We start from the raw sequence: 27,117 nt of genomic DNA, 5'->3' as shown, positions 1-27,117 counted from the left end.
CTAACCTGTTCACTGCTTCCTGGCTGCTGGCAGTGTGATGTTGTCAACTTTTCATCACATCTTTAAATCAAGGACGGACCCACATATACAATACATACTGGTGTCCTTTGATGTGCCTGACTTTTTTTTGATTATAACTGGGTTTTGGTCAATTGGTTGTAAGGTTGGTGCAAAATTATATTGTATTTTGTGATCCCCAACCTTTTTGTAGCTGCGGACTGGTCAACGCTTGATAATTTGTCCCGCGGCCCGGCGGGGGAAGAAGGGGGGATTTTATTTATTTATTTATTACATTTTTTTTTAGAATTTATATATTTATTTTAGTCATGAAAAAGGGAGGTTTTTGGGGTTGATGCACTAATTTTAAGTGTATATTGTGTTTTTTATGTTGATTTAATAAAAAAAAAGAAAAAGAAAAAAGAAAAATAATAATATTAATATTCAAAAATCCATCTGCGGCCCGGTACCAATTGAGCCGCGGCACAGTGGTTGGGCACCACTGATATAAACCATCCTCCATATGGCAAACACTACAACAAAAGTTCAAGATTGAATAATCCACATATTGGTACCGTATTTTTTTAAAAATTGATTTATCTTTTGGGGTTATTTTTTTTTAAACTGGTGCAAAATTACATTTTAGTGTGTGATAACATGAAAAAAATAATACTGCAAATGGCAAACGTTCTTATAAAATATTAAGATGCAAAAAAAACAATATTTTTATTATTATTTTTTTTATAAACCTTTATTTATGAACTGCAACATTTACAAACAATCGGGAAATAATAATAATCAAAATAAGTACAATAACAGTACAAATCAGAGCCAGCATCATCGTTTTCACAGCTTTTTGGTTGTTGGAGGTAGAGAGTGTTTTAACGTAGAGTTCTAATTCTTTTTTAAAAGGCACAAAAAACAGGTCGAATATATGTGAATATGAAACTTGCAAAGGTAAAATTCTTTTTTTTTTCATACAGTGTAAATCCAACTACCACATCTTTAAAACAAAGCACAAATGTGTAAAAAACAAAAACAAAAAAACAACAAAAACCTTAAAGGCCTACTGAAATGAGATTTTCTTATTTAAACGGGGATAGCAGGTATGTGTCATACTTGATCATTTCACAATATTGCCATATTTTTGCTGAAAGGATTTAATAGAGAACATTGACGATAAAGTTGGCAACTTTTGGTCGCTAATTAAAAAGCCTTGCCTGTAGCGGAAGTAGCAGACGCTGTGCGTGTGACGTCACTGGTTGTAGGGCTCCTCACATCCTCACATTGTTTACAATCATGGCCACCAGCAGCTAGAGCGATTCGGACCAAGAAACCAACAATTTCCCCATTAATTTGAGCGAGGATGAAAGATTCGTGGATGGGGATAGTGAGAGTGAAGGACTAGAAAAAATACAAATAAAAAATAAAGACAGGGCAGTGGGAGCGATTCAGAAATTATTAGACACATTTACCAGGATAATTCTGTAAAATCCCTTATCTGCTTATTGTGTTACTAGTGTTTTAGTGAGATTATATAGTCATACCTGAAAGTCGGAGGGGTGTGGTGACCGCCAGTGTCTCCCGTGGGAGGAGGTAAGAGTCTCCGCAGCTGCAGGAGGACGCAAGAGCCGACTTATTACCACAATTTTCTCACCGGAACCTGCTGGTTGACTTGCGGTCAGTAACCATGTTCGCTTGACCACTCTGTTCCATAGTAAAGCTTTACCTTCAGGAATGTAAACAAGGAAACACCGGCTGTGTCTGTGTTGCTAAAGGCAGCTGCAATCTTTCTTCTTTGACGTCTCCATTATTAATTGAAGAAATTGCAAAAGATTCAGCAACTCAGATGTCCAGAATCCTGTGTAATTATGCGATAAAAACAGACTACTTTTAGCCGTGATTGGTGCTGGAAGAACACGCGTCGGAGGTTTTAGTGAGATTATATAGTCATACCTGAAAGTCGGAGGGGTGTGGTGACCGCCAGTGTCTCCCGTGGGAGGAGGTAAGAGTCTCCGCAGCTGCAGGAGGACGCAAGAGCCGACTTATTACCACAATTTTCTCACCGGAACCTGCTGGTTGACTTGCGGTCAGTAACCATGTTCGCTTGACCACTCTGTTCCATAGTAAAGCTTTACCTTCAGGAATGTAAACAAGGAAACACCGGCTGTGTCCGTGTTGCTAAAGGCAGCTGCAATCTTTCTTCTTTGACGTCTCCATCATTAATTGAAGAAATTGCAAAAGATTCAGCAACTCAGATGTCCAGAATCCTGTGTAATTATGCGATAAAAACAGACTACTTTTAGCCGTGATTGGTGCTGGAAGAACACGCGTCGGAGGTTTTAGTGAGATTATATAGTCATACCTGAAAGTCGGAGGGGTGTGGAGACCGCCAGTGTCTCCCGTGGGAGGAGGTAAGAGTCTCCGCAGCTGCAGGAGGACGCAAGAGCCGACTTATTACCACAATTTTCTCACCGGAACCTGCTGGTTGACTTGCGGTCAGTAACCATGTTCGCTTGACCACTCTGTTCCATAGTAAAGCTTTACCTTCAGGAATGTAAACAAGGAAACACCGGCTGTGTCTGTGTTGCTAAAGGTAGCTGCAATCTTTCTTCTTTGACGTCTCCATCATTAATTGAAGAAATTGCAAAAGATTCAGCAACTCAGATGTCCAGAATCCTGTGTAATTATGCGATAAAAACAGACTACTTTTAGCCGTGATTGGTGCTGGAAGAACACGCGTCGGAGGTTTTAGTGAGATTATATAGTCATACCTGAAAGTCGGAGGGGTGTGGAGACCGCCAGTGTCTCCCGTGGGAGGAGGTAAGAGTCTCCGCAGCTGCAGGAGGACGCAAGAGCCGACTTATTACCACAATTTTCTCACCGGAACCTGCTGGTTGACTTGCGGTCAGTAACCATGTTCGCTTGACCACTCTGTTCCATAGTAAAGCTTTACCTTCAGGAATGTAAACAAGGAAACACCGGCTGTGTCCGTGTTGCTAAAGGCAGCTGCAATCTTTCTTCTTTGACGTCTCCATTATTAATTGAAGAAATTGCAAAAGATTCAGCACCTCAGATGTCCAGAATCCTGTGTAATTATGCGATAAAAACAGACTACTTTTAGCCGTGATTGGTGCTGGAAGAACACGCGTCGGAGGTTTTAGTGAGATTATATAGTCATACCTGAAAGTCGGAGGGGTGTGGTGACCGCCAGTGTCTCCCGTGGGAGGAGGTAAGAGTCTCCGCAGCTGCAGGAGGACGCAAGAGCCGACTTATTACCACAATTTTCTCACCGGAACCTGCTGGTTGACTTGCGGTCAGTAACCATGTTCGCTTGACCACTCTGTTCCATAGTAAAGCTTTACCTTCAGGAATGTAAACAAGGAAACACCGGCTGTGTCCGTGTTGCTAAAGGCAGCTGCAATCTTTCTTCTTTGACGTCTCCATCATTAATTGAAGAAATTGCAAAAGATTCAGCAACTCAGATGTCCAGAATCCTGTGTAATTATGCGATAAAAACAGACTACTTTTAGCCGTGATTGGTGCTGGAAGAACACGCGTCGGAGGTTTTAGTGAGATTATATAGTCATACCTGAAAGTCGGAGGGGTGTGGAGACCGCCAGTGTCTCCCGTGGGAGGAGGTAAGAGTCTCCGCAGCTGCAGGAGGACGCAAGAGCCGACTTATTACCACAATTTTCTCACCGGAACCTGCTGGTTGACTTGCGGTCAGTAACCATGTTCGCTTGACCACTCTGTTCCATAGTAAAGCTTTACCTTCAGGAATGTAAACAAGGAAACACCGGCTGTGTCCGTGTTGCTAAAGGCAGCTGCAATCTTTCTTCTTTGACGTCTCCATTATTAATTGAAGAAATTGCAAAAGATTCAGCACCTCAGATGTCCAGAATCCTGTGTAATTATGCGATAAAAACAGACTACTTTTAGCCGTGATTGGTGCTGGAAGAACACGCGTCGGAGGTTTTAGTGAGATTATATAGTCATACCTGAAAGTCGGAGGGGTGTGGTGACCGCCAGTGTCTCCCGTGGGAGGAGGTAAGAGTCTCCGCAGCTGCAGGAGGACGCAAGAGCCGACTTATTACCACAATTTTCTCACCGGAACCTGCTGGTTGACTTGCGGTCAGTAACCATGTTCGCTTGACCACTCTGTTCCATAGTAAAGCTTTACCTTCAGGAATGTAAACAAGGAAACACCGGCTGTGTCCGTGTTGCTAAAGGCAGCTGCAATCTTTCTTCTTTGACGTCTCCATCATTAATTGAAGAAATTGCAAAAGATTCAGCAACTCAGATGTCCAGAATCCTGTGTAATTATGCGATAAAAACAGACTACTTTTAGCCGTGATTGGTGCTGGAAGAACACGCGTCGGAGGTTTTAGTGAGATTATATAGTCATACCTGAAAGTCGGAGGGGTGTGGAGACCGCCAGTGTCTCCCGTGGGAGGAGGTAAGAGTCTCCGCAGCTGCAGGAGGACGCAAGAGCCGACTTATTACCACAATTTTCTCACCGGAACCTGCTGGTTGACTTGCGGTCAGTAACCATGTTCGCTTGACCACTCTGTTCCATAGTAAAGCTTTACCTTCAGGAATGTAAACAAGGAAACACCGGCTGTGTCCGTGTTGCTAAAGGCAGCTGCAATCTTTCTTCTTTGACGTCTCCATTATCAATTGAAGAAATTGCAAAAGATTCAGCAACTCAGATGTCCAGAATCCTGTGTAATTATGCGATAAAAACAGACTACTTTTAGCCGTGATTGGTGCTGGAAGAACACGCGTCATCATTCCGCGACGTTTTCAACAGGATACTTCGCGGGAAATTTAAAATTGTAATTTAGTAAACTAAACCGGCATGTGTTGTAATGTTAATATTTCATCATTGATATATAAACTATCAGACTGCGTGGTCAGTAGTAGTGGCTTTCAGTAGGCTTTTAAGGATGCTTCCTTCATTCAGCAGGTGTCATAATGAACTAAACAGCGATTCATTTTCCCTCAGCGACCGATGGGGGGAAAAGTGGCGCACTGCTCTGAGCTTGGGTTTCTAAACTCCCGTTCGGGCGAGGTTGAGAACCGAATAGCCTTCATACGTGTCAGAAAGCAGTAGCTATGAGTAAATAAGTTGTCTAAAAGTTAAAGTGACACGATTGTATTACTTGTATGTCTTATTTGCATTGTGGCCAGTGGACTGCTACTGGGTGCGTTTGTCGCCATCCAGTGGAAATTCTGGGTTCAGCAGCCTGAAAGAAAAACAAACCCCAAAACCAGTGAAGTTGGGACGTTGTGTAAATCGTAAATAAAAACAGAATACAATGATTTACAAATCCTCTTCAACCTATGTTCAATTGAAGACTAGATACTTAACGTTCGATCTGGAAAACATTGAAGTGAATTACATTTGTATAGCGCTTTTCTCAAGTGACTCAAAGCGCTTTACATAGTGAAACCCAATATCTAAGTTACATTTTTAAACCAGTGTGGGTGGCACTGGGAGCAGGTGGGTAAAGTGTCTTGCCCAAGGACACAACAGCAGTGACTAGGATGGCAGAAGCGGGAATTGAACCTGCAACCCTCAAGTTGCTGGCACAGCCACTCTTCCAACCGAGCTATATTGCTATATATGCCCCCTTTATTTTATTTTTTTACAAATATTAGCTCGTCTGGAATTTGATGCTTGCAACATGTTTACAAAAAGCTGGCACACGTGGCAAAGAAAACTGAGAAAGTTGCGGAATGCATATTATATGGAACAGCCCACAGGTGAACAGGCTAATTGGGAACAGGTGGCTGCCATGATTACAGGTGTGTCCAAAAGTTTGGACACACCTCCTCATTCAATGTGTTTTTCTTTTTTTTCATTGACTATTTACATTGTAGATTGTCACTGAAGGCATCCAAACTATGAATGAACACATGTGGCGTTATGTACTTAACACAAAATAAAAGGGAAATAACTGAAAACATGTTTTATATTCTCGTTTCTTCAACATAGCCTCCCTTGGCCCTGGTTACTGCTTTGCACACTCTTGGCATTCTCTTCATGAGCTTTAAGAGGCAGTCACCTGAAATGGTTTTCACATCACAGGTGTGCTCGAAGCTCATGGAGAGCATGCCAAGAGTGTGCAAACCAAAATATAACATGTAGACAGTTATTTCACCATTTTTGGTAAGTACATAACTCCACATGGTGTTTAATCATTGTTCTGATGCCTTCAGTGACAATCTACAATATAAATAGCCAGGAAAATAAAGAAAACGCATTGAATGAGAAGGTGTGTCCAAACTTTTGGCCTGTACTGTATATGTATGTAAATAAAATATGTAAATATATATTATATGCATATATGTGTAAATGTATGTGTATACATATATATATATATATATATATATATATATATATATATATATGTATACATATATATATATATATATATTTATTCAAACAGTGGGGCAAAAAAGTGTTCAGTCAGGCACCGATTGTGCAAGTTCTCCCACTTAAAATGATGACAGAGGTTTGTAATTTTCATCATAGGTACACTTCAACTGTGAGAGACAGAATGTGGGAAAAAAATCCAGGAATTCACATTGTAGGAATTTTAAAGAATTTATTTGTAAATTATGGTGAAAAATAACTATTTGGTCAACCATTCAAAGCTCTCACTGATGGAAGGAGGTTTTGGCTCCAAATCTCACGATACATGGCCCCATTCATTCTTTCCTTAACACGGATCAATCGTCCTGTCCCCTTAGCAGAAAAACAACCCCAAAGCATGATGTTTCCACCCCCATGCTTCACAGTAGGTGTGGTGTTCTTGGGATGCAACTCAGTATTCTTCTTCCTCCAAACACGACGAGTTGAGTTTATACCAAAAAGGATACATGGATGATACAGCAGAGGATTGGGAGAATGTCATGTGGTCAGATGAAACCAAAATAGAACTTTTTGGTATAAACTCAACTTGTCGCGTTTGGAGGAAGAAGAATACTGAGTTGCATCCCAAGAACACCATTCCTACTGTGAAGCATGGTGGTGGAAACAACATGCTTTGGGGCTGTTTTTCTGCTAAGGGGACAGGACGATTGATCCGTGTTAAGGAAAGAATGAATTGTGACATTTTGAGCCAAAACCTCCTTCCATCAGTGAGAGCTTTGAATGGTTGACCAAATACTTATTTTCCACCATAATTTACAAATAAATTCTTTAAAATTCCTACAATGTGAATTCCTGGATTTTTTTTCACATTCTGTCTCTCACAGTTGAAGTGTACCTATGATGAAAATTACAGACCTCTGTCATCATTTTAAGTGGGAGAACTCGCACAATCGGTGCCTGACTAAATACTTTTTTGCCCCACTGTACATTATATATATATATATATATATATACATACATACATACATACATACATACATACACACACACACACACACACACACATATGTGTGTGTACATATGCATAATTAATAAAAGTGGAAAAGGGTAGAGTCTGGCAAACTTTCTGGTAATTTCCTAGTAGCCTGGCTGACTTCTGTTGTGTTACATTAACTTTAAGCGTTGTTCTCCTGCTGAGTGGATTTTTGGCATATTCAGCATTTTTAAATTGCATTTTTTCAGTGATCGGAGTTGTAGAACGCTGTTGTGCAAACTCCTAAAAGGTCCAAAGAGCAAAAAGGACATAAAAAGAACCAATCGAGACAAGACATGAGTGCGGGGACAAAACAGACAGGCAAGGAGGAGAAGAACAAAACCAAAGTGTAGTAATTAAAGGAACACAGCTGACACTCCGAAAAAGAAAGCAATGTAAGGGGCGTAGCGAGTTTACCTGATTTTCTCCTTGAAAAAAATGTCCTGAAGGCGGAGCCAGCTGCTACCAGGACCAGGTGTGATATGCGGAGACAAAAAGGAGAACGACAAAAGCTGAGAAGGTTGGATCAAGTTGCACCATGAGGGACTATGACACCAGTGTGGCCTTCCTGGGAGAGTGGGGGCGCTTTCAGGTGATTGTCTTCTTCATGCTTTGTTCCACCATCCTGCCCAATGGAACCAGCTCCTTCTCCCTGGTGTTTGTGGCGGACACGCCCGCGCACCACTGCCTGGTCCCCGAGGTCAACCTGAGCCAAGAATGGAGGGAAACTGTGATCCCAATGGAGGTACTCCACATTTTGTCAAGAATACAGAGTGCTCGGCTCATTCAAGTTGTCATAACTGTTGAACTTTTAGGCCAATACATTAGACTGACCATACTCATCATACTTGCCAACCTTAAGACCTCCGAATTCGGGGGGAAATACTTAAATATCAGTGCAAATTCATATATATATATATATATATATATATATATATATATATATATATATATATTAGAAATACTGAATGCAGCTGAGATGGGCAACAGCGCCCCCCGCGCCCCCAAAGGGAATAAGCGGTAGGAAATGGATGGATGGATGGATGGATATATATATATACTACAATATATATACTATACTATATATATATATATATATTAGAAATACTTGAATTTCAGTGCAAATTCAAGTATTTATATATATATATATATATATATATATAAATTCAAGTATTTATTTTATATATATAAAATATATATATATATATATATATATATATATATATATATATATATATATAAATAAAAGAAATACTTTGATTTCAGTGCAAATTCAAGTATTTTTTGAATTTCACGAGGGGTTCCCTCAATCATCAGGAGATAGATTGAAGGAACCCCTCATGAAACAGTTCTGTAGAGACGAAGTAGTCTTGTGATTTTTTCCCATATATATATATATATATATATATATATATATATATATATATATATATATATAATTAGAAATACTGAATGCAGCTGAGATAGGCACCAGCGACCCCAAAGGGAATAAGCGGTAGGAAATGGATGGATGGATATATATACTACTATATATATACTATACTAATATATATATATATATATATATATATATATATATATATATATAAATGCAAGTATTTATTTTATATATATAAAGCTTTTTTATAAGGATATTCCGGGACTGGTAAAATTTTGAAAAAAACTTCAAAAAGTACAACTAGCCACTGGGAACGGATTTTTATTGTTTTTAACCCTTTTGAAACAGCTTAGTTTTAACTGAAATATGGCTCCACAAAAAATAACATAAATGCAGTTATGAATGAAACTTAATGTGTTTGAGACGTGACAAAATCTGAAGGGTTTGTGCCATTTACAGGAACAATTTACCCACCCAAATATTGTCATTTGGGTTATTTCATCATTTGAGTATGTCATTCAAAATGGAGATTAAACAACCCTCCCTATTTTACATCAATATTTACAAACATTCAAAATCCTTTTTTGACAATATTAACAATAGTAACGTTGAAACTTATTTTTGACATATTTTTTATCCATTTCTTTTACTCGTGAAGCGTCCTTTCTCTCGAGAACAGACATCGTTTACATTTGGAAAATGGCGGTGATGACGTCATCATTCATAACAGATGTCCTGATTGGTCACAAGGAACATATCGACCAATCAACTACAAAGTAGTATAAGCTACGTCTCGATTACAAAAGATGAAATGGCAAGTAAACGAATCTTGACTTAGGCTCGGAAAAAAAAACGGAAAAACGGAAGATAATTTTTTTTTCCCCCCCGAGATTATTATTATTATTATTAAGGGTTTATTTGAAATACGGACATATACAAGAAACATAGACATCTGAAAAAGTTGTATGCATCATGGTGTGTGTAGCCAAAGCTAATTTACAACACTTGTCCCCAACAACAACAACAATAACACAGGTCCAACATCATTAAAACAGGAAAATAAAAATAATTAAAGCTGCAAGCAGCGTAGGTCGGGTGCGCTTTGGCTGCTGCCCCCGCTTCTCAAGCCCTGGTCTTAGTCAGACCTACATAGAGGTTTTCCTAACAGAAGTTACAAGCAGTTTTGTCTGTTTTTTCCTAGGGGGCGCTAGACCGCAATTTGGATTGTTAGGGTTTGTTTTTTTTATTAGATGGCAATATTCGCCTGTCCTGGTGAGTGTGTAAAATTTGGTGAGTTTTGAAGCATGTTAAGGGGGTCAAATTACAGCTCGGCGTTTCTGGATGTTGTTGATAAATGGCTTTCGCTTTGAATAGTAGAGCTTTGACTTGTACTTTGAAGCATTTTAAGGGGGTCAAATTACAGCTCAAAGAGGCAAAAATTACATATTTTAGGAAACTTTGCGCAGGGGTTCTTTGAAGGCGTGTAAAATCAAAACCGGAGCAGTAATCAAAACTGTTTGGACAAAACTTTTGTTTTGAAGGAGGTTGCAAACCTGTTGATTTTTGTTGGGGGTTGTCAATCTATGAAATGTAGGCCTAAGTGAGACCTACACAGAGGTTTTTGTTTCATGTCTCTCCGACATTCCTACCGGAAGGTACAAGCAGTTTTTTCTGTGTTTTCTTCCTAGGAACAGTTTTTTCTGTGTTTTATTCAAAAAATTGTGCTAGAGCGCAATTTTCAGTTTTAGGGTTTGGTTTTTTTATTAGATCGCAATTTTAGCCAGTCCTGATGTGTGAGTTTTGAAGCATTTTAAGGGGGTCAAATTACAGCGCAAAGAGGCAAAAATAGCATTTTTTGCGAAAATTTTGCTTTGAATGGGTTTTTGCTAAATTTTTGTTGATTTTTGCCCTAGAAAGTAAAATTATGAAATCTGGGTCTAAGTCAGCCCTACATGGAGGTTTTTGTTTCATGTCTGTACGACATTGCTAATGAAAGTTACAACCAGTCTGTTTTTTTTTCCTAGGGGGCGTTGGAGCGCATTTTTGATTTTTGGGGTTTGGTTTTTTTAATTGGTGGCAATTTTCGCCAGTTCTGATGAGTGTGTGAAATTTGGTGAGTTTTGAAGCATGTTCAGGGGGTCAATTACGGTTCGAGGAGGCGGCGGAATAATAATAATAAAGAAAGAATAAAACCTTACAGTTTCAGTAGGGTCCTTTGGCCCATTGCAAAAGGACTCCTTTGAAATCCTTTGGCAATGGGCCATGCGGGCCCTAATAATAAAACCTTACAGTTTCAACAGGGTCCTTTGGCCCATGGCAAAAGGACTCCGGAGTCCTTTTGCCATTGGCCAAAGGACCCCAATAAAACCTTACAAATTCAATAGGTCCTTTGGCCCATTGCCAAAGGACTCCTTTGGGCCATGTGGGCCCTAATAATAAAACCTTACAGTTTCAATAGGGTCCTTTGGCCCATTGCAAAAGGACTCCTTTGGGAGTCCTTTTGCAATGGGCCTGGCGGACCCTAATAAAAAAAGAATAAAACCTTACAGTTTCAATAGGGTCCTTTGGCCCATTGCAAAAGGATTCCCAAAGGAGTCCTTTTGCAATGGGCCAAAGGACCCTAATAAAGAATAATAATAATAAAACCTTACAGTTTCAATAGGGTCCCTTGGCCCATTGCAAAAGGACTCCCAAAGGAGTGCTTTTGCAATGGGCCTGGCGGACCCTAATAATAATAAAACCTTACAGTTTCAATAGAGTCGGAACCTATTGAAACCTGGCGGACCCTAATAAAACCTTACAGTTTTAATAGGGTCCTTTGGCCCATTGCAAAAGGACTCCTTTGGGAGTCCTTTTGCAATGGGCCAAAGGACCCCAATTAAACCTTACAGTTTCAATAGGGTCCTTTGGCCCATTGCAAAAGGACTCCTTTGGGTGTCCTTTTGCAATGGGCCTGGCGGACCCTAATAAAAAAAAGAATAAAACCTTTCAGTTTCAATAGGGTCCTTTGGCCCATTGCAAAAGGACTCCTTTGAAATCCTTTGGCAATGGGCCATGCGGGCCCTAATAATAAAACCTTACAGTTTCAACAGGGTCCTTTGGCCCATGGCAAAAGGACTCCGGAGTCCTTTTGCCATGGGCCAAAGGACCCCAATAAAACCTTACAAATTCAATAGGTCCTTTGGCCCATTGCCAAAGGACTCCTTTGGGCCATGTGGGCCCTAATAATAAAACCTTACAGTTTCAATAGGGTCCTTTGGCCCATTGCAAAAGGACTCCTTTGGGAGTCCTTTTGCAATGGGCCTGGCGGACCCTAATAAAAAAAGAATAAAACCTTACAGTTTCAATAGGGTCCTTTGGCCCATTGCAAAAGGATTCCCAAAGGAGTCCTTTTGCAATGGGCCAAAGGACCCTAATAAAGAATAATAATAATAAAACCTTACAGTTTCAATAGGGTCCCTTGGCCCATTGCAAAAGGACTCCCAAAGGAGTCCTTTTGCAATGGGCCTGGCGGACCCTAATAATAATAAAACCTTACAGTTTCAATAGAGTCGGAACCTATTGAAACCTGGCGGACCCTAATAAAACCTTACAGTTTTAATAGGGTCCTATGGCCCATTGCAAAAGGACTCCTTTGGGAGTCCTTTTGCAATGGGCCAAAGGACCCCAATTAAACCTTTCAGTTTCAATAGGGTCCTTTGGCCCATTGCAAAAGGACTCCTTTGGGTGTCCTTTTGCAATGGGCCTGGCGGACCCTAATAAAAAAAAGAATAAAACCTTTCAGTTTCAATAGGGTCCTTTGGCCCATTGCAAAATGATTCCCAAAGGAGTCCTTTTGCAATGGGCCAAAGGACCCCAATTAAACCTTTCAGTTTCAATAGGGTCCTTTGGCCCATTGCAAAAGGACTCCTTTGGGTGTCCTTTTGCAATGGGCCTGGCGGACCCTAATAAAAAAAAGAATAAAACCTTTCAGTTTCAATAGGGTCCTTTGGCCCATTGCAAAAGGATTCCCAAAGGAGTCCTTTTGCAATGGGCCAAAGGACCCTAATAAAGAATAATAATAATAAAACCTTACAGTTTCAATAGGGTCCGCCAGGCCCATTGCAAAAGGACTCCTTTTTGGAGTCCTTTTGCAATGGGCCAAAGGACCCCAATTAAACCTTACAGTTTCAATAGGGTCCTTTTGCAATGGGCCTGGCGGACCCTAATAAAAAAAAGAATAAAACCTTACAGTTTGAATAGGGTCCTTTGGCCCATTGCAAAAGGACTCCTATGGAGTCCTTTTGCAATGGGCCTGGCGGACCCTAATAAGGCAAAAATGAGTCGATAATAGAAATAATACAGACAAAAAAAGACGGAATTCCGACTTTGGACGGAAAAATCACCTGCCTGATTATGCAAAAAATCATCACAATTGTGTCACTAACAGAACAATAAATTACAACATGTGCACTTTTTTTTTTTTAAATAAATAGTAGATCGGAGCTCGATAAATACATAAATAAATAAACTGTACACAAGCAGGCACGTCGGCGCCTTTGCAAAGCGCACCTGACATTCTAAAACACGTATGCATAAACATTTGTTTTCTTTGTTTTTTTTTTTTTTTATGAATTAAGTAACATTATACACGATATAGAAAAGTGGGATCGCATTTTAGTTGAGGTCCCTGGGACCCTATATTGAAAAATCCCAGCGCCGACACTGATGGAGTATTGATACATGTAAAACTGTGGCCTGTGGGCCCGTTCTAATACTAATCAAATATCATCTTGGGGGCCATGGATAATTCACTTGACTTTGACGCCCCTGTGATTTGTACCTTGTGTTTTGACTTCCTAGGAGGTGAACGGGGAGCTGGCGAGGAGCCAGTGCCGCAGGTACAGGCTTGACAAGGTCCGCAACCTCTCTGAAATGGGCGTGGTCCCCGGGCGGGATGTCAACCTGAGCAGCCTGGAGCAGGAGGACTGCCTGGACGGCTGGAACTACAGCCGCCAACTCTACCAGTCCACCGCGGTGTCAGAGGTCATTCATTCATGTCCTCGTTAATGTTCATTTACAGCAGGGGTCACCAACGCGGTGCCCGCGGGCACCAGGTAGCCCGTAAGGACCAATTTAGTAGGCCGCTGGCCTGTTCTAAAAATAGCTCAAATAGCAGCACTTACCAGTGAGCTGCCTCTATTTTTTTTAAATTGTATTTATTTGCTCGACATTTTTAATTCTAAGAGAGACAAAACTCAAATAGAATTTGAAAATCCAAGAAAATATTTTAAAGACTTGGTCTTCACTTGTTTAAATAAATTCATTTTTTTTTTTTTTACTTTGCTTCTTATAACTTTCAGAAAGACAATTTTAGAGAAAAAATACAACCTTAAAAATGATATTAGGATTTTTAAACACATACCTTTTTACCTTTTAAAATCCTTCCTCTTCTTTCCTGACAATTTAAATCAATGTTCAAGTAGTTATTGTAAAGAATAATAAATACATTTGAATTTAATTCTTCATTTTAGCTTCTGTTTTTTCGGCAAAGAATAATTGTGAAATATTTCTTCAAACTTTTTATGATTAAAATTCAAAAAAAATATTCTGGCAATTCTAGAAAATCTTTAGAAGCAAATGTAAATCTTATTTCAAAGTCTTTTGAATTTCTTTAAAAAAAAAATTCCGGAAAATCTAGAAGAAAAATAATTTGTCTTTGTTAGAAATATATCTTGGTCCAATTTGTTACATATTTTAACAAAATGCAGATTGGATTTCAACCTACTTAAAACATGTTATCAAAATTCTCAAATTAATCTTCGTCAGGAAAAATTACTAATGATGATCCATAAATTATTTTTTAAATTTTTTCAAAAAGATTCGAATTAGTTATCTATTTTTTCCTCTTTTTTTCGGTTGAATTTTGAATTTTAAAGAGTCGAAATTGAAGATAAACCCATCCATCCATCCATTTCCTACCGCTTATTCCCTTTTTAGGGTGGCGGGGGCGATGGCGCCTTTCTCACTTACAATGGGGCAGAAGGCGGGGTACACCCTGGACAAGTCGCTACCTCATCGCAGGGCCAACACAGATAGACGGACAACGTTCACACACTAGGGACCATTTAGTGTTGCCAATCAACCTATAAAAGATAAACCAAGTTACAAAATTGAATTTTCATTTTTTCCTGTTTTCTCCTCTTTTAAACCGTTCAATTAAGTGTTTTTTTCATCATTTATCTTCCACAAAAAATCTTCCGTAAAAGGAAAAAAAAAATGTACGACAGAATGACAGACAGAAATACCCATTTTTTATATATATGTATATATATATATATATATATATATATATGTATATATATATATATATATATATATATATATATATATATATATATATATATATATTAAAGGTAAATTGAGCAAATCGGCTATTTCTGGCAATTTATTTAAGTGTGTATCAAACTGGTAGCCCTTCGCATTAATCAGTACCCAAGAAGTAGCTCTTGGTTTCAAACAGGTTGGTGACCCCTGCTTTATATCATCATGCATGTCAGTATTTGTGATGCAGATTTGCACCTAAATGAGGTTTGACCTTGCTTTACTGTTGATTTTCCGCCGTCCCATTTCTCGCATTTCCAGTTTGACCTGGTGTGCAATAAACGCTGGAGGCAACCACTCACCGTCACTATTTTCTTCCTCGGAGTTCTTGTTGAATCCTTCTTCTCAGGAGTGCTGTCAGACAGGTACGTCGCTGAAAGTGCGTCAAAAGTCAGTGTTCAAAAACAAGAAAAATACAAAAATTAGGGGTATTTTTTTTTTTTTAACAAAGCAAAATTATCTGCCAATAGAACAAGATAATTTGCCTTGACAAGTCTTTCCAAAACAAGTAACCTCAATGAACCCAAAAATACCTTAAAATACAGTGGGGCTAAAGAGTATTTAGTCAGCCAGCGATTGTGCAAGTTCTCCCACTTAAAATGATGACAGAGGTCTGTCATTTTCATCATAGGTACACTTCAACTGTGAGAGACAGAATGTGAAGAAAAAATCCAGGAATTTTAAAGAATTTATTTGTAAATTATGGTGGAAAATAAGTATTTGGTCAACCATTCAAAGCTCTCACTGATGGAAGGAGGTTTTGGCTCAAAATCTCACGATACATGGCCCCATTCATTCTTTCCTTAACACGGATCAATCGTCCTGTCCCCTTAGCAGAAAAACAGCCCCAAAGCATGATGTTTCCACCCCCATGCTTCACAGTAGGTGTGGTGTTCCTGGGATGCAACTCAGTATTCTTCTTCCTCCAAACACGACGAGTTGAGTTTACACCAAAATGGATACATGGATGATACAGCAGAGGATTGGGAGAATGTCATGTGGTCAGATGAAACCAAAATAGAACTTTTTGGTATAAACTCAACTCGTCGTGTTTGGAGGAAGAAGAATACTGAGTTGAATGTAAAAATCCTCAATTTTTCTTTAAGGCAATACAACTAATCTCTACCAACCGAGCGGTTTAGCTCGGTTGGTAGAGTGGCCGTGCCAACAACTTGAGGGTTGCAGGTTCGATTCCCGCTTCCGCCATCCGAGTCACTGCCGTTGTGTCCTTGGGCAAGACACTTTACCCACCTGCTTCCAGTGCCACCCACACTGGTTTGAATATAACTTAGATATTGGGTTTCACTATGTAAAGCGCTTTGAGTCACTAGAGAAAAAGCGCTATATAAATATAATTCACTTCACTTCACTTCACTAATATTTTAAGTCAAAGCACACTCGTTTTGTGTATCGAAACAACAACACAAAACACTACGCAACTTAAACCAAAAAGCAGAAAATAAGGGGAAATTGACATAAATGTGAGTGAAAGGTTGTTGTCGTGAGAAGGGAAATAATGTGTCCAGTACTAGAGATGTCCGATAATGGCTCCGATATTGTCCAACTCTTAAAATAAATACCGAAGATGTCGTAGTGGTTTGTGTTGTGGTTTGTGCAGCCCTTTGAGACACTAGTGATTTAGGGCTATATAAGTAAACATTGATTGATTGATGGATTAATTACCGATTCCGATAACAACCAATACCAGTGTTTCCCACAGGTCAGGCATCTATTTGTGGTGGTGTGGTCGGGCGGCGGGGGGATGGGGGTGGGGGGGCTAGTAGTGGCGGCGATGACCAAGAAGAACGCGGAGTTGGAATATAATTACAACACTGTATGTACATATTTATATACATATTTATATAATTACATATTTATATAATATGTAACTACAACAAACATTCACAGACAGAGTCCCATTGCTTTTACGAGTGATCAAGTGAGTCAAAAGCCAAAAAAATATATATATTTATTTTTTATTTATTTATTTATTTATTCATTTTTTATTTGTGGGGGCTGTAATTTATTTGTGGCGGGCCGCCACAAATAAATTAATGTGTGGGAAACCCTGCAATACCGATATATAAAGTTGTGGAAAGAACAAATTATTATGCCTAATTTTGTTGTGATGCCCCGCTGGATGCATTAAACAATTTAACAAGGTTTTCCAAAATAAATCAACTCAAGTTATGGAAAAAAAATGCCAACATGGCACTGCCATATTAATTATTGAAGTCACAAAGGGAATTTTTTTTTTTTATGCCTCAAAACAGCAGCTTGGAATTTGGGACATGCTCTCCCTGAGAGAGTATGAGGAGGTTGAGGTGGGCGGGGTTGTGGCAGAGGCGCGGTGTACGGGGTAGCAGGGTGTATACTGTATATTGTAGCGTCCTGGAAGAGTTAGTGCTGCAAGGGGTTCTGGGTATTTGTTCTGTTGTGTTTATGTTGTATTGCTTTCGGTTCCCCTAGGGGGGAGAGGGGGGTGCCCACATATGCGGTCCTCTCCAAGGTTTCTCATAGTCATCATTGTCACCGACGTCCCACTGGGTGTGAGTTTTCCTTGCCCTTATGTGGGCTCTACCGAGGATGTCGTTGTGGTTTGTGTTGTGGCTTGTGCAGCCCTTTGAGAAACTAGTGATTTAGGGCTATATAAATAATCATTGATTGATTGATACGGTGAGGATGTTCTCCCGAAATGTGTTTGTCATTCTTGTTTGGTGTGGGTTCACAGTGTGGCGCATATTTGGAACAGTGTTAAAGTTGTTTATATTACAACCCTCAGTGTGACCTGTATGGCAGTTGACCAAGTATGCTTGCATTCATTTGCGTGTGTGAAAAGCCGTAGATGTTATGTGACTGGGCCGGCACGCAAAGGCAGTGCCTTTAAGGTTTATTGGCCCTCTGTTCTTCTCCCTACGTCCGTGTACACAGCGGCGTTTTAAAAAGTCATACATTTTACTTTTTGAAACCGATACTGATAATTTCAGATATTACATTTTAAAGCGTTTATCGGCCGATAATATCGGCAGTCCGATATTATCGGACTTCTCTAGTCAAAACATTTTTTGTATCGAAATAATGAGGTGGCGACTTGTCCAGGGTGTACCCTGCCTTCCGCCCGATTGTAGCTGAGATAGGCGCCAGCGCCCCCCGCGACCCTGAAAGGGAATAAGCGGTAGAAAATGGATGGATGGATGGATAACCAATCCCAGACCAAGCCATCAATCCACTGTGCCTACATTTAAACAACCACACAAAACACTACGCAACTTACACCAAAAAGCAGAAAATAAGGGGAAATTGACAAAAATGTGAGTGAAAGGTTGTTGTCGTGAGAAGGGAAATAATGTGTCCAGTACTAGAGATGTCCGATAATGGCTCCGATATTGTCCAACTCTTAATTACCGATTCCGATATCAACCGATACCGATATATAAAGCCGTGGAATGAACACATTATTATTATGCCTAATTTTGTTGTGATGCCCCGCTGGATGCATTAAACAATGTAACAAGTTTTTTCCTAAAAAAAACAACTCAAGTTATGGAAAAAAAGTGCCAACATGGCACTGCCATATTTATTATTATTATTATTCTTTTTTTAAATGCCTCAAAACAGCAGCTTGGAATTTGCGACAGGGGTTAGCGGGGGGTGTATATTGTAGCGTCCCTGTAGAGTAAGTGCTGCAAGGGGTTCTGGGTATTTGTTCTGTTGTGTTTATGTTGTGTTACGGTGTGGATGTTCTCCCGAAATGTGTTTGTCATTCTTGTTTGGTGTGGGTTCACAGTGTGGCGCATATTCGGAACAGTGTTAAAGTTGTTTATACGGCCACCCTCAGTGTGATCTGTATGGCTGTTGACCAAGTATGCCTTGCATTCACTTGTGTGTGTGAAAAGCCCTAGATGTTGTTGTGAACGTCATGGATCAATCTACAACCAGGACAGCTATTGACACTTTCTCTTCCCGCTCACAACAGCACACATCCCCTCCTTCACAGTAACAGCGCTGTGCACAACATCCGGTCTGACCGAGCTAACAAAATAAAGGTATCAAAAAGTCTCTTACAAAACAAAGTATCTTAAAGCGCTTATTGATATATTTACAAAATTAGTGTACAAAACCCAAAACCAGTGAAGTTGGCACGTCATGTAAATAATCAATAAAAACAGAATACAATGATTTGCGAATCCTTTTCAACCTATATTCAATTGAATAGACTGCAAAGACAAGATATTTAATGTTTAAACTGCAAATATTAGCTCATTTGGAATTTGATGCCTGCAACATGTTTCAAAAAAGTGGAGGAATGCTCATCAAGAACTTATTTGGAACAGGTGAACAGGTTAAATGGGAACAGGTGGGTGCCATGATTGGGTATAAAAGCAGCTTCCGTGACATGCTCAGTCGTTCACCATCAAGGACGGGGAGAGGGTCACCACTTTGTGAACAAATGCGTGAGTAACAAGAACATTAGGGAATTCACCATCTACGGTCCGCAATATCATCAAAAGGTTCAGAGAATCTGGAGAAATCACTGCACTTAAGCGATGATATTACGGACCGTTGATGCCTCAGGCGGTACTGCATCAAAAATAGACATCAGTGTGTAAAGGATATCACCACATGGACTCAGGAACACTTCATAAAACCACTGTCAGTAACTACACTTGGTTGCTACATCTGTACGTGCAAGTTAAAACTGTACTATGCAAAGCAAATCCCATTTATCAACAACACCCAGGCTCGGCACAAGCTCATCTAAGATGGACTGATGCAAAGTGGAAAAGTGTTCTTTGGTCTGACGAGTCCACATTGCAAATTGTTTTTTGGAAACTGGACGTCGTGTCCTCCGGAACAAAGAGGAAAAGAACCATCCGGATTGTTATAGGCGCAAAGTGTATTAGTGCCCAAGGCATGGGTAACTTACACATCTGTGAAGGCTGAAAGGTAGATACACATGTTGCCATCCAAGCAACGTTATCATGGACGCCCCTGCTTATTTCAGCAAGACAATGCCAAGTCACGTGTTACAACAGCGTGGCTTCACGGTAAAAGAGTGCGGGTACTAGACTGGGCTGCCCATTGAAAATGTGTGGCCTTTTATGAAGCGTAAAATACCACAATGCATTGTCCCTTGGTGCACGATCCACACACCTGATCTTGATTGTGGCTTCGCTACCCGGTGCGCCCCGCCTTCTCGCTGCCATCTTGGGCCGGGCTACGGCGTGCCCTGCCTCTCTGTTGGACTGACAGCTCCACCTCTCCACATCCGTGTATAAGTGTTTGGAAAAAAATGATTTAAGTAATAACTTCAGTGTTGGCGTTGAGCTAGACAGGGTAGTCTCCTCTTAAGGAGACGGTTATCACTTTTACATTTTAAAGTCCCAATTAGGGCCTCTTTCCTACGAGAAGTGATCCAATTTACCTGCGAATATCAAACTAAGGGGCCTTATTAGACTTAGACTTCCTTTTATTGTCATTCAAATTTGAACTTTACAGTACAGATAAGAACGACAGTTGGTCGCTACATCTGTAAGTGCAAGTTAAAATTGTACTATGCAAAGCGAAAGCCATTTATCAACAACACCCAGGCTGGGCACGAGCTAATCTAAGATAGACTGTTGCAAAGTGGAAAAGTGTTCTGTGGTCTGACGAGTCCACATTGCAAATTGTTTTTGGAAACTGTGGACGTGGTGTCCTCCGGAACAAAGAGGAAAAGAACCATCCAGATTGTTATAGGCGCAAAGTGTATTAGTGCCAAAGGCATGGGTAACTTACACATCTGTGAAGGCTGAAAGGTAGATACACATGTTGCCATCCAAGCAACGTTATCATGGACGCCCCTGCTTATTTCAGCAAGACAATGCCAAGTCACGTGTTACAACAGCGTGGCTTCACGGTAAAAGAGTGCGGGTACTAGACTGGGCTGCCCATTGAAAATGTGTGGCCTTTTATGAAGCGTAAAATACCACAATGCATTGTCCCTTGGTGCACGATCCACACACCTGATCTTGATTGTGGCTTCGCTCCCGGTGCGCCCCGCCTCCTCGCTGCCATCTTGGGCCGGGCTACGGCGTGCCCTGCCTCTCTGTTGGACTGACAGCTCCACCTCTCCACATCCGTGTATAAGTGTTTGGAAAAAACTGATTTAAGTAATAACTTCAGTGTTGGCGTTGAGCTAGACAGGGTAGTCTCCTCTTAAGGAGACGGTTATCACTTTTACATTTTAAAGTCCCAATTAGGGCCTCTTTCCTACGAGAAGTGATCCAATTTACCTGCGAATATCAAACTAAGGGGCCTTATTAGACTTAGACTTCCTTTTATTGTCATTCAAATTTGAACTTTACAGTACAGATAAGAACGACAGTTGGTCGCTACATCTGTAAGTGCAAGTTAAAATTGTACTATGCAAAGCGAAAGCCATTTATCAACAACACCCAGGCTGGGCACGAGCTAATCTAAGATAGACTGATGCAAAGTGGAAAAGTGTTCTGTGGTCTGACGAGTCCACATTGCAAATTGTTTTTGGAAACTGTGGACGTGGTGTCCTCCGGAACAAAGAGGAAAAGAACCATCCGGATTGTTATAGGCGCAAAGTGTATTAGTGCCCAAGGCATGGGTAACTTACACATCTGTGAAGGCTGAAAGGTAGATACACTTGTTGCCATCCAAGCAACGTTATCATGGACGCCCCTGCTTATTTCAGCAAGACAATGCCAAGTCACGTGTTACAACAGCGTGGCTTCACGGTAAAAGAGTGCGGGTACTAGACTGGGCTGCCCATTGAAAATGTGTGGCCTTTTATGAAGCGTAAAATACCACAATGCATTGTCCCTTGGTGCACGATCCACACACCTGATCTTGATTGTGGCTTCGCTCCCGGTGCGCCCCGCCTCCTCGCTGCCATCTTGGGCCGGGCTACGGCGTGCCCTGCCTCTCTGTTGGACCGACAGCTCCACCTCTCCACATCCGTGTATAAGTGTTTGGAAAAAACTGATTTAAGTAATAACTTCAGTGTTGGCGTTGAGCTAGACAGGGTAGTCTCCTCTTAAGGAGACGGTTATCACTTTTACATTTTAAAGTCCCAATTAAGGCCTCTTTCCTACGAGAAGTGATCCAATTTACCTGCGAATATCAAACTAAGGGGCCTTATTAGACTTATACTTCCTTTTATTGTCATTCAAATTTGAACTTTACAGTACAGATAAGAACGACAGTTGGTCGCTACATCTGTAAGTGCAAGTTAAAATTGTACTATGCAAAGCGAAAGCCATTTATCAACAACACCCAGGCTGGGCACGAGCTAATCTAAGATAGACTGTTGCAAAGTGGAAAAGTGTTCTGTGGTCTGACGAGTCCACATTGCAAATTGTTTTTGGAAACTGTGGACGTGGTGTCCTCCGGAACAAAGAGGAAAAGAACCATCCGGATTGTTATAGGCGCAAAGTGTATTAGTGCCCAAGGCATGGGTAACTTACACATCTGTGAAGGCTGAAAGGTAGATACACATGTTGCCATCCAAGCAACGTTATCATGGACGCCCCTGCTTATTTCGGCAAGACAATGCCAAGTCACGTGTTACAACAGCGTGGCTTCACGGTAAAAGAGTGCGGGTACTAGACTGGGCTGCCCATTGAAAATGTGTGGCCTTTTATGAAGCGTAAAATACCACAATGCATTGTCCCTTGGTGCACGATCCACACACCTGATCTTGATTGTGGCTTCGCTCCCGGTGCGCCCGCCTCCTCGCTGCCATCTTGGGCCGGGCTACGGCGTGCCCTGCCTCTCTGTTGGACTGACAGCTCCACCTCTCCACATCCGTGTATAAGTGTTTGGAAAAAACTGATTTAAGTAATAACTTCAGTGTTGGCGTTGAGCTAGACAGGGTAGTCTCCTCTTAAGGAGACGGTTATCACTTTTACATTTTAAAGTCCCAATTAGGGCCTCTTTCCTACGAGAAGTGATCCAATTTACCTGCGAATATCAAACTAAGGGGCCTTATTAGACTTAGACTTCCTTTTATTGTCATTCAAATTTGAACTTTACAGTACAGATAAGAACGACAGTTGGTCGCTACATCTGTAAGTGCAAGTTAAAATTGTACTATGCAAAGCGAAAGCCATTTATCAACAACACCCAGGCTGGGCACGAGCTAATCTAAGATAGACTGATGCAAAGTGGAAAAGTGTTCTGTGGTCTGACGAGTCCACATTGCAAATTGTTTTTGGAAACCGTGGACGTCGTGTCCTCCGGAACAAAGAGGAAAAGAACCATCCAGATTGTTATAGGCGCAAAGTGTATTAGTGCCAAAGGCATGGGTAACTTACACATCTGTGAAGGCTGAAAGGTAGATACACATGTTGCCATCCAAGCAACGTTATCATGGACGCCCCTGCTTATTTCAGCAAGACAATGCCAAGTCACGTGTTACAACAGCGTGGCTTCACGGTAAAAGAGTGCGGGTACTAGACTGGGCTGCCCATTGAAAATGTGTGGCCTTTTATGAAGCGTAAAATACCACAATGCATTGTCCCTTGGTGCACGATCCACACACCTGATCTTGATTGTGGCTTCGCTACCCGGTGCGCCCCGCCTCCTCGCTGCCATCTTGGGCCGGGCTACGGCGTGCCCTGCCTCTCTGTTGGACTGACAGCTCCACCTCTCCACATCCGTGTATAAGTGTTTGGAAAAAACTGATTTAAGTAATAACTTCAGTGTTGGCGTTGAGCTAGACAGGGTAGTCTCCTCTTAAGGAGACGGTTATCACTTTTACATTTTAAAGTCCCAATTAGGGCCTCTTTCCTACGAGAAGTGATCCAATTTACCTGCGAATATCAAACTAAGGGGCCTTATTAGACTTAGACTTCCTTTTATTGTCATTCAAATTTGAACTTTACAGTACAGATAAGAACGACAGTTGGTCGCTACATCTGTAAGTGCAAGTTAAAATTGTACTATGCAAAGCAAATCCCATTTATCAACAACACCCAGGCTGGGCACGAGCTAATCTAAGATAGACTGTTGCAAAGTGGAAAAGTGTTCTGTGGTCTGACGAGTCCACATTGCAAATTGTTTTTGGAAACTGTGGACGTGGTGTCCTCCGGAACAAAGAGGAAAAGAACCATCCGGATTGTTATAGGCGCAAAGTGTATTAGGGCCCAAGGCATGGGTAACTTACACATCTGTGAAGGCTGAAAGGTAGATACACATGTTGCCATCCAAGCAACGTTATCATGGACGCCCCTGCTTATTTCAGCAAGACAATGACAAGCCACGTTTTACAACAGCGTGGCTTCATAGTAAAAGAGTGCAGGTAATAGACTGGCCTGCCTGTAGTCCAGACTTGTCTCCCATTGAAAATGTCTGGCCATTTATGAAGCGTAAAATATCGCAATGGAGACCCTGGACTGTTGAACTTAAGCTGTACATCCAGCAAGAATGGGAAAGAATTCCACCTGAAAAGCTTCGAAAATTGGTCTCCTCAGTTCCCAAACGTTTACGGAGTGTTGTTAAAAGGAAAGGCCATGTAATACAGTGGTAAAAATGCCCCTGTGCCAAATGTTTTGCAATGTGTTGCTGCCATTAAATTCTATGATTATTTGCAAAAGAAAAATCTAGTTCCTCAGTCCGAACATTAGGTATCTTGTCTTTGCAGTCTATTCTGTTATGATCCGCTGCCCAGATCATATTATGATTAGATTTTTGAGTCTTTTGTGTTTTCTGTTGGTTTTGGACTCCTTCGGTTCCTGTTAGTGCACCACTCAGTTGGCTACCATAGTTACTTATTATTTTAACCTGCCGCTTGTTCCGGACGCACACCTGGTTTTGTAATCGCTGACATTATTTAAGCTTGCCTTCTCCCGTCAGTCAGTCTGGCTTCTTAGTTTGTTTTCTTACGAGTGACGACTTCTGTTTCCTGCTCGCTACCTGCTAGCTTCCACGCTAGGCTCTTTGTCGTCTAGCTCCCAAGCTAGCTCTTTTAGTTTTTTTGCCTTAAGTGCTATGCGCACGTTTTTCTTTGTCACAGACTGATTTATTTTTAATTAAATCATTTATTCCTACCTTCACGCTGTGTCCGAGGCTCGTCTGCATTCCTGGGAGAACGAAGCCCGCACCACGATGCGACCCGGTCGTTACACTATTCAATTGGATATAAGTTGAAAATTATTTGCAAATCTTTGTATTCTGTTTTTATTTACCAATTACACAACGTGCCAACTTCACTGGTTTTGGGTTTTGTACTTTGACCTAAAATATTAAGCGTGGTGCCCCAAAAAAGTGAGCATTTTTGCATTTAATTAAACTTTTTATCAAATTGTATTCATGACAGAAAAATCCTGTAGTGTAGAAGGTAAAAAAACTAACTGAAATTAATAACAAAACTGTTGTGGTTTTCTGATATTGATATCGTTGTTTGGATTCAGTGCTTTATTATTATTATTTTATCCGTTGTTTATTTACTTATCTATATCCGGTGTTCTTTTAAATGATCTTTAAAGTTGAGTTTTGGCGGTACAATAAACACTCAAGTTTTCAAATTAATAAATTATCATGTTGTTAATCTTGATTTCAATTATCAATCAAAGTGATAGATTTTTATTTTGGCCATATCCGTTTAGCCAAAGCGTCTCAATCACAACATTAGTTGCACTTGACTGCTGATGTGCGCTAATCTTTTGTTCCCTGAAACAAAATTCACTTTTTGATCAAAGTAATAATTGAGGCAAAAAAGGCAAGTAGTGTTGCTTTGACCTTTGCATGTTGAATAAGGTTCAACAAGGTGATAGCGGGACAATGATTAACAATACAATGTTTTGCAACTGTTTTAGTTGCAAAACTAAAACGGGACAAACTTACAACTATAAATCAGTTGCTAAATAGATGAGAGTTTGCACCAGACAACAGAACAAGCCGACAGTTCAGCTTACTGCTTTGTTATCTTTCAATCTGCACACTCTGCTTTATGGAGGTTCATTTGTCTATATTACCAAAGCTTCTTCTTTTTTTTTTTGACACTGAATCTTTTGCTACTGAGATTTGTGAACTGAATTTTAAACATTGAATATAAATTTGTGGGCAAAATGCATGCGTTTGAAAAAAATTAACTTTCTCTTTTAAGCATAAATTGCATCTTTTATTACCACAGTAAGGTGATAATCTTGAGGGATGACAGGCCTGGGGGATATATAATAAACAGTTTCTCTTTTAAGCATAGGTTGCATCTTTTATTACCACCTTACAACACAACCATTGCTTCAGTCTTAATTTACCGTGAGTGGGTAAGCGGTAGGAAATGGATGGATGGTCCCCAAACTATGGCCCCCGGGCCAGATACGGCCCACCAGCTTCCAACGTCCAGCCCGCGGGTTGTCTCGAGTAAAAAATTTAATTAATATTAAATTTTTATTATTTTTTTTTTTTCCATCTGTCATTTCTAGCCCATCCATCAATAAATAAAATTTTGAGCGCTTGTTACTCGAGGTCTCCTAGCTATATGTATGTATATATATATATATATATATATATATATAGATATATATAGATATATATATAGATATACATACATACATGTGTGTATATATATATATATATGTCTATTAATTTGTCTATATACATATATATATATCTATATATATATATATATATATACACATGTATGTCTTGATTGGATTATGTATGTATGTATGTATATATATATATATATATATATATATATATATATATATCCATCCATCAATCCATTTCTACCGGTTATTCCCTTTCGGGTCGCTGGCGCCTATCTCAGCTACAATCGGGCAGAAGGCGGAGTACACCCTGGACAAGTCGCCACCTCATCGCAGGGCCAACACAGATAGACAACATTCACACTCACATTCACACACTAGGGCCAATTTAGTGTTGCCAATCAACCTATCCCCAGGTGCATGTCTTTGGAAGTGGGAGGAAGCCGGAGTACCCGGAGGG

At 40.4% G+C, this 27,117-nt stretch overlaps 1 protein-coding gene and 1 long non-coding RNA gene across 5 annotated transcripts in view; one reads left to right on the top strand and one right to left on the bottom strand.

The window, feature by feature from the left end:
* Positions 1-1,953: 1,953 nt before the first annotated feature.
* On the bottom strand, positions 1,954-2,480 carry LOC133545291 (uncharacterized). The gene is made up of 3 exons (XR_009804793.1): positions 2,363-2,480; positions 2,136-2,267; positions 1,954-2,018 (listed from the first exon to the last, which is right to left on the bottom strand). It is a non-coding gene; the product is annotated as an uncharacterized LOC133545291 (long non-coding RNA).
* A 3,606-nt stretch (positions 2,481-6,086) lies between these two features.
* Positions 6,087-27,117, top strand: part of LOC133545683 (solute carrier family 22 member 4-like) — a 64,336-nt gene continuing 43,305 nt past the window's right edge. Inside the window, exons 1-4 of one of the 4 annotated variants that reach the window (XM_061891490.1) lie at positions 6,087-6,172; positions 7,862-8,157; positions 13,633-13,815; positions 15,415-15,518. In XM_061891490.1, the coding sequence (XP_061747474.1) occupies positions 7,951-8,157; positions 13,633-13,815; positions 15,415-15,518 (494 nt within the window). In that variant the 5' untranslated portion in view covers positions 6,087-6,172; positions 7,862-7,950. Of the gene's footprint in view, positions 6,173-7,746; positions 8,158-13,632; positions 13,816-15,414; positions 15,519-27,117 lie in introns of those variants that run through there. The other 3 variants (XM_061891492.1, XM_061891491.1, XM_061891489.1) reach the window with 3 other exon arrangements.

This window comes from Nerophis ophidion, linkage group LG28, assembly GCF_033978795.1.
Source record: "Nerophis ophidion isolate RoL-2023_Sa linkage group LG28, RoL_Noph_v1.0, whole genome shotgun sequence".
Taxonomy (NCBI): Eukaryota; Metazoa; Chordata; class Actinopteri; order Syngnathiformes; family Syngnathidae; genus Nerophis; species Nerophis ophidion.
The sequence above is the reverse complement of the archived record's forward strand: the minus strand, read 5'-3'. Positions and strand labels throughout refer to the sequence as shown.